The sequence below is a fragment of the Ailuropoda melanoleuca genome, chromosome 2, assembly GCF_002007445.2.
Source record: "Ailuropoda melanoleuca isolate Jingjing chromosome 2, ASM200744v2, whole genome shotgun sequence".
NCBI classification, from domain to species: domain Eukaryota; kingdom Metazoa; phylum Chordata; class Mammalia; order Carnivora; family Ursidae; genus Ailuropoda; species Ailuropoda melanoleuca.
The window spans coordinates 196,904,161-196,912,656 of record NC_048219.1 but is presented as its reverse complement, the minus strand read 5'-3'; the positions used below and the strand labels follow the sequence as shown (position 1 = coordinate 196,912,656).

At 44.2% G+C, this 8,496-nt stretch overlaps 1 protein-coding gene across 22 annotated transcripts in view; it reads right to left on the bottom strand.

The window, feature by feature from the left end:
- Window positions 1–281: 281 nt before the first annotated feature.
- The window catches only part of TRAF3IP1 (TRAF3 interacting protein 1), a 56,118-nt gene continuing 47,903 nt past the window's right edge, over window positions 282–8,496 (bottom strand). For 21 of the 22 annotated variants that reach the window (XM_034655508.1, XM_034655509.1, XM_034655510.1 and 18 more), the window contains 2 exons: window positions 3,746–3,969; window positions 282–1,967 (listed from right to left, as the gene is read on the bottom strand). In XM_034655508.1, coding sequence (XP_034511399.1) covers window positions 1,802–1,967; window positions 3,746–3,969 — 390 coding nt within the window. In that variant the 3' untranslated portion in view covers window positions 282–1,801. Of the gene's footprint in view, window positions 2,024–3,745; window positions 3,970–8,496 lie in introns of all 22 variants that reach the window. The other variant, XM_034655514.1, reaches the window with a different exon arrangement.

The window sequence follows — 8,496 nt, the reverse complement described above, 5'->3', positions numbered from 1 at the left end:
GATTTAACATGTCTCCGACAAGACACCGTAATAATCACACAGACTGTCCGGAACTTCGTGAATGATTTGAAATTTCTGACAAATGCTGATCTGTCTTATAAAACTCCAATTCATATAGAAGAGGAATAAGTGTCATGATATGAATAAGATAAACTTCCCTGAACTTTCTTCACAAGAAAAACAAAATACACGTGTTTGAAAATACAAAAATCCAAATGCTTACATTTTCTCAAGCTGTGAACTGAATCGCACAATCATACACTTATAGAAAAAAATAGGTGATTGTTTTTAATGATTTATGTATAAAATAAAAATAAATTTTGATACAATTTGATAAACTGCTTCATACAAAATTTTACTCACATAAAATGTATGTAATTTTTTTTTGCAACACAAAACTCCTATTCGTATGTATAAATTCATAAAAGGCAGACACATCTTGAAGCAAAACAGTCCATTTAGGGTTGTGGCTAAGTTGTTCAACTAGAAGAGAGGAGACGAGTACATGGAGGGCTGGTTAACGGGCAGCCTCCTAGCCTCCCCTCCCGCCTCCGGTAACGCATCAGTACAATCTGGCCCAACGATTCTACCCTGCACGGTAGGAATGACGAAGCAGCCAATGTGTCAAAACGGCAGAGCTTCATATCTGATCTTGAACTTACTCAGCTTGGAAAAATCATAGAATCACCTTCGAAAAGGATTTCTTTTGGAAATTACAGGAAGGAAACCTAACTTGTGCATTTGTGCTAAGCCTTAAAGAAACAGAAATTTCTCAGGCAATTCTAACATTTAAGTGGTACTGCGTGGTTCACACCATAAATATCGAGAAATAACAGTATCAGGACCCAGACCTTACAAACTGAATGTCTCCAAACACTGGAATCCTTTATATACAAACTTAAGACTTTCATAAATATTTACAATATCATATGTGAGTGAAAAACTAAATATAAACCATGTTCTAAAAAAACCTTGCTTTAAAATACAATTTCCGAAAAAATGGGAACTTCATACAAATGTTGCAAATTGGTGCGTCCCCTGAAGTCTTCTTTCAGCTGTCTGCACCAAGCTACCTGCCTCTCGGGAATGCACATCTATGGGAAGGACGAGGAAAGATGCCAAGACTGTGGGCCCAGAGCAGCTCACTCTTACCTACACGGGGAAAACCCTGCGGCCGAATGTCCACGAAGGACATACTGAAATCTCCTTAAATTGATAAACTTTAAGGCTGGAAACACAAGCAAGAGGCCGTAGGGACCAATGAGAAAATGACAAAGAGGTATACGCAGTTGCAAAGGGCTTTTAAAAAACCTCACACGTACCTTATAAAGATACAGACTAAAATGAACCCTTTCTGAGGGGAAATGAACTCAAAACAGAGAAGTCTCATGTTCAGGCCCCATTCTGTTTATAGTGCCAGTCAGAAGGCGGCCATCCTTCACTCTGCTCCCCTCAGGGTCCTGTCACCAGACCTAAAACCTGAAACCAAGGATGCGGGCTTTCTTGCGTTCCATCCCCACTCACCTGCTAGCGAATTCTGGCACAGAACTCAGCGGGACAGGCCGCTGCAGAGACTCAGAGAACACGTCTGCACGGCAGGCCACGGTCCTGCTGGAGGAAGGGGAGCAAACACGGCCCCTCGACACACGGACGTGGGTGTGCTTTCAAAGCTCTGCGCTTTGGAGGGAGGACACAGAAAACTTGACTTTCTTAGGAACTGAACTTAGAGAGTAGTGACGTTCTACCTTCCTTTTTATTTTCAGACTGAGCAGGACTTCCAGCTTCGGAAACGTGTGAGCTTTCACCTTCTCGAACTCAGAGTGATATTGTACACCATTTTCTGAATCTTCTCTTCGTTCTTCAGGATGTTGGCCTTCACGGCACAGATGCGGTCCTGTTGGTCCTTGATCAGCTGCTCCAGCTCGGCCAGCTCGGCCTTCAAGGGCTCCACCACGCAGTCTGTGATGCTGGCGGGGCACAACATAGGGGCTTGTGAGTACCGGGTCTCAGCTGAGATTTGCTTCTTGATTGCAACAATGAAAGAAGACAAAAGTAAGTTGTTTACAGCATCCAAAGAAAAAGGGTAAAAATATAAACACACTTGGGTAATGATATAAAGGAACGAGGACGTCACACCTGGGAAAAAGGGTATCTTACCGACCCACAGCCAAAAGTGAAGCCAAACATGCAATTATACAAAGAAGCCTACTAGTCCTAATGCCTCACATCACACGTGGCAGAGAGCCCTGGGACGGCAGGGAGGGGAGCAGTGCGGCCACCAAGGGCCACGCCCTTGCAGCCTGACACTCCCTCCACCTTCCTCCAGGGAGGCTCATCCAGCTGCCAGGGCTTCGCCACCCAGGCCTCTCCAACTCACGAGCTTGAGGCATGAGGCCTTTCAGTGCTGGGTTACCTGCCAGGAAAAATCTAGAACGTATTTGGGAAAGCAGAGGTCAAATAGGCATTTTCTTTAGTTTTTTTAAGCATTTAAATACAAAATAAATACAAAGAAGAGTGATGGGGCACCTGGGCGGCTCAGTCGGCTAAGCATCTGCCTTCCGCTCAGGTCATGATCCCAGGATGCTAGAATCAAGCCCTATGTCAGGCTCCCTGCTCAGTGGGGAGCCTGCTTCTCCCTTTCCCTCCACCTGCCCCTCCCCCTGCTTGTGCTCTCTCTCTACTAAATTTTGTTAAAAAGACTATACAAAACACAAAACAGGGGCGCCTGGGTGGCACAGCGGTTAAAGCGTCTGCCTTCGGCTCAGGGCGTGATCCCGGCGTTATGGGATGGAGCCCCACATCAGGCTCCTCCGCTATGAGCCTGCTTCTTCCTCTCCCGCTCTCCCTGCTGTGTTCCCTCTCTCGCTGGCTGTCTCTCTCTCTGTCAAATAAATAAATAAAATCTTTAAAAACAAAACAAAACGAAACACAAAACAAAACAAGAAGAAGAGGGATAGTTTCCAACATCCTGCCACCAAGCAAACTCCAGTTCTGTAAGGAAGAAACATCTGGGCACTACTTTTCAGTACCTTAAATCACCGGTATGAAGTCCCAACACATCAACGTGCTGGACTTGGCACCAAAAAGTTCTCGGCAATTTCCTAATTCCTTCCGTGATAAACATTTAAACTTTTAAGGGACTTTTTAGGAGTAAGCGGACAAATAACAGAGAGAACAGCTTCGTTATCGCACAGCGTGTTACCGTTGGGCTTACAGACCTAGCAGTGTCCACTCGGGCCGTTTTCTGGAAACCCTTACCAACTGACACCGTTTCATGCATTCCAGATTCCCTGATTATCAACACAGAACATCAAACATTTCTCTAAAGTAAATCTCTTTTTAGTGGTTATTGTTTCCTTTACAGTGGCAATTTCGAAATGGGCCCACCAGCATTTATTTATTTTTAGAGTAAAAAATTAAAGTACTTTCAAAGTACATACAGTTACAAAACTTTCAGGATTTTCATAAGACACATAAAACAATAATACCCATACTTCAAAGATCCCTGTATTGTTCACTGTCTGTATCTACCTGCGTGTGAACGTGAGCTCCACATCTTTCCTAACTGCTGCAAAGACGTGCCCTGTGCAGTACGAATGCAGAAGGAAAATACTTCTTTGGGAAGGGTGGTGGCTTCTTGGGAGGTGTCCCCCTGGGCTTCCTGTGCCCCGCCCCCACCGACCTCTGCCCCTTCTGCAGGGCCCCACCCCCTCCACGCCTCCTGCAGGGCCCCACCCCCACCGACCTCTGCTCCTTCTCCAGGGCCTCCGCGTGCTGCTTGTTCTCGCTGTGCCACAGCTGCAGCTCGTTCTGCATGGCGTCCACGTCCTCCTGGATGTAGTCCATGATCTTCCCCAGGGGGAGCGCACTCTTGCACAGGGTCTGGATGGACGCACGCAGCTTCTCGATCTCCTTGGAAACTATGTCCTTCTCCTTCTTCCACGCAGACTCAAAGACAAGCGATTTCTCCTACAGTCAGTGGGGAAAATGGGAAATGAAGGAAACATCCTCACTCCCAAGGCAGGACAGGGACCTGCTCAGGCTGGAAAGACATGGGGGCGGGGACAGAGCTGGCTCGGGCCAGCAGCAGCCCCGAGGTGCCAAGCACTGTGCGAGCACATACACTATGCCCAGGAATGGTCCATCCCTTACCTTCTCAAAGGTAGAGGGGTCTTTACCTGGAAGGCTGTCAGAGGGGCACATTTCTATATAGGAAGATTTATTTCCCAACTGACCAGAAACTTAACTGTAGTTCCTGTTACCAAAGCTGAGGGACCCTGAAGATTTTCCCAGACAGATGGGCAAAACAGGGCCCTGACCCTGCATCTCACTCCTTGAATGATCTCACTCCTTTTCCATCTCAAAGGACTCTGCAAAGGAACTCACCAACTCACTGGGTGAAAGGGGGAAAGGAATCCTCCAGGGAGGAGGAAAACTGCTGATGTGGGAGTGAAGGGATGGGAGCTGTGCAAAGGAGGGCATGGTGGACAGCACCAAGCCAGACAGAGGGCCCGCTTGGTAAGGGCTGGATGGAGCTGGCTGGTCTGGAGGTCAAGGTGGCCTCGTGCCCTCAGCAGGAACCACGGGTAAGGAGGACCAACAGGTGCAGTAAAGAGAGAGGCAATCTGAGAACATCATTCAGTTTGGGCCAGGAATTCTCTTCACATGAGCATTTATCACAGACCTCTCTGAATTTGAAAAACTGATGTAAGTTGATAAGAAGCAATAAAGAGTTTGGCTTCTCAGAAAACCTTTCCTAGGAAATGGATGTTGTTTAGGAAGCCCTCCCTGAATGCTCCCACTCCATCAGGCTGGTTAAGGTGTCATTGCTTTACCCACTTACAATATAAGCCGAATGCTGTTAACTGAATTATAATTAATTAACCTGTTTTATTAAGTTATACAACCATTTGTGTTACTTCTAACGTCAGCTTCAGACTATAGGCTCCAGGAGGGCAGGAACCCTGCATCTGGATCCACCGTGGCCCATTATAGATTCTCCTTAGATATTTGTCAAACGAACAAATGAAGTGACGAAATAATCTACCTGTCAAGATTCTAGCTCCACTACCTACTGGGCCTTAACGTAACGCCTGGCACACAGGAACTGTTAAATCGACAGGAGGAGAAATGAAAGGTAAATTTCATAAACGAGTAACAGTTCAGCATGGTAACAGGATACAAGATAAACATACAAAAATCAATTATAGTTCTACATACTGTCAACACATGGAATCAGAAATTAAAAATAGCATCATTTACAATTATATATGTTAACAAAAGAGAGAAATACCTAAGTGTAGATCTAACAAAATATGTATAGACCTCTGTACTGAAAATTACATAATGTGGCTGAAAGAAATCAAAGCAGACCTAAATAAATGGAGAGACATACCATGTTCCTCAATGGCAAGATTCAAGTATTGTAAAGATGTCAATTCTCCCCAAATTGATACACAAGTTTAACAAAATTCCTATCAAAAACCCAACCAATTTTTTTGGAAATATAGACAAGATTATCCTAAAATTTATATGGGAAGGCAAAGAAACTAGAATAGCTAAAACATTTTTTTAGAAAAGAATAAAGAGGGGGGAATCAGTTTACCCAATCTCAGGACTTACTCTTTAGTTACAGTAGTCAGGACTGCGCGGTATTGGCAGGGTAGACACACAGACCAATGGAACAGAATGAAGAATCCAGAAAAAGACCCTCACAAATATGCCCGACTCATTTTTTTAATAAGATTTTTATTTATTTGAAAGAGAGAAAGATCATGAGCAGGGGGTGGAGCAGAGGGAGAAGGAGAGGAACAAGCAGACTCCCCCCTGAGCAGGGAGCCTGACATGGGGCTCAATCTCAGGACCCCAAGATCACAACCCAAGCCGAAGTCGGCCGCTTAACCGACTGAGCCACCCAGGCACCCCCCCAACTGATTTTTGACAGAGGTGTGAAAGCAATTCAATGAAGGAAAATTAACTCAAAATGGATCGTTGACTTAAATATAAAATGTAAAACTGTAAAACTTTTCAGAAAAAACCTGGGAAAAAATCTTTGGAATTTAAGGCCAAGCAAAGAGTTCTCACACTGACATCAAAAAGCATGATTTATTAAAGGAAAAACTGATAAAGTAGGCTCTATCACAACTAAAAATTTTTGTTGTGCAAATGACCCTGTTGAGAGGTTGAAAGACAAATTAGAGAGTAAGAGTACATATTTTTAAATCACGTATCTGACAAAGGACTAGTATCTAAAATATAAAAACTCTCAAAACTCAACAGCTAAAAGCAAACACTCCAATTAGACATGAGCAAAAGACATGAACAGACATTGCATCAAAGAGGATACACAATGGCCAATAAACACAGGAAAAGATGTTCAACATCAGTATTTATCAGGGCAATTCAACTTAAAGCCACAATGAGATTATCACTACCAGGATGGCTTAAAAAAAACAACAGTGACAAGGCCACATGCTGGTATGGACGCAGAGAAACTTGATTACTTGTACACGGTTGGTAGGAGTGTAAAATGGTACAGCTCCTATGGAAAACAGTTTGGCAGTTTCTTTAAAAACTAGCGTGCGGCNCAACAGTGACAAGGCCACATGCTGGTGTGGACGCAGAGAAACTTGATTACTTGTACACGGCTGGTAGGAGTGTAAAATGGTACAGCTCCTATGGAAAACAGTTTGGCAGTTTCTTTAAAAACTAGCGTGCGGCGAGCATCTGACCCAACAGCTCTACTCCTGGACACTTCCCAGAGGGATGACAAGTCACATTCCCACAGAGCCTGTACGTGAATGTTTAGAGCAGCCGTATTCAGAGCAGCCCCAAACTGGAAACAACCTAGATCCCAGACGCCCCTCAGCAGGTGAACAGCTAAACGAACCGTGCTACACTCGAACCCTGGAACACTGCTCGGCAATAAAAAGAAACGAACTGCTGAGTCACGCAAGCACCTGGATGGATCTCCAGACAGTGACGCTGGATGAAAGCAGCCAATCTCCAAAGACATGCTCTATGCTGGCATTTACAGAACATTTTTGAAATGACAATATTGTAAAAACAGAGAACAGTCAGTGGTTGCCAGGGGTAAGGAGGGGTGAGGTGGGAGGGAGGGAGTAGGTGTGGTAATAAAGGGCAACAAGAAGGACCGGTGATGGAACTGTTGTGTATCTTGACTGCATCAAGGTCAGTATCCTGGGGGTGACACTGTACCGTGTCTTTACGAGATATTATCAGTGGGGAAAACTGAGGACATGGGAAATCGCCATTATTTCTCACAACCGCATGTGAATCTAGTTATCTCAAAATACGTTTAGCTAAAGAAGAGTTAGTGGCCACATAAATACCTTTAAAATAAAATGATAAATGACTAAAATGAATTGTAGACAATAAAAAACTACTTCTGAAGAAAAAAAAGAGTATTGTCTTTACTATACACAGATTAGTAAATCTCTCAATAACTTACTCGAGCAATTTAAAATTCTACTAAAACCTGGGACACCTGGGTGGCTCAGATAGTTAAGCATCTGCCTTCAGCTCAGGCCATGATCTCCAGGTCCCAAGATCGAGTCCCACGCCAGGCTCCCAGCTCAGCAGGGAGTCTGCTTCTCCCTCTCCCTCTGCCACTCCCCTTGCCTCTGCTCTGTCTCTCTGTCTCTCTCTTTCAAATGAATAAATAAAATCTTAAAAAAAAATTCTACTAAAACCCATTCGGGGGCCCTGGGTGGTTCAGTCGATTGAGCATCCGACTCTGATTTCAGCTCAGGTCATGACCTCCGAGTCATGGGATCCAGTTCTGCATTGGGCTCCCTGCTCAGTGCGGAGTCTGCTTGAGGTTCTCTCTCTCCCGCCGCCCCTCCCACCCCCGCACTCGTGCTCTCTAATAAATAAATAAACCTTTAAAAAATAAATACAATTCTACTAGAACCCATTCATAATGCTTGTTAAGTAATTCCTATGAATGGCATTGTGTTGAGTCTGATACAAAACTGAACATGTAAAAGTCCAATAAAACTGGTGAGTTACAAATCAGACCAAGACACAGAGGGGTAATCTGGCCTAGCTCCCTCCTATTCTAGGTCACCTTGTCAAACTCCCTCATAGTTCTGTATCACAGCACCAAGCAGAATCGGGAACACTAGCCTTAAATTTATAACTTTATTTTTAAGGGATTAAGAATTCAAAACAAAATGCATTTGCACTGGGGTTATGACAGGACAGGCTTTTATTATTGCTGCAAACATGCTGGAGCAAAACACCAGAATTCTGGCATTACAAAAACCAAAAACTTTCACTTAAATGAACACGGCAGGGTGGAGTGGATAAGTCAGTGACTGTTTGCTTTCAAAGCTCACCTCTCTGACGATAGGCTGATTTATATAGAGCTCATAGCTGTATCAGCAAATTTCCAGACAAACAACCATTATAAACCCTTGATTTATAGGCTTTTAATACATAGAGTAAAACACGAGACCCTACGACCATATTCAC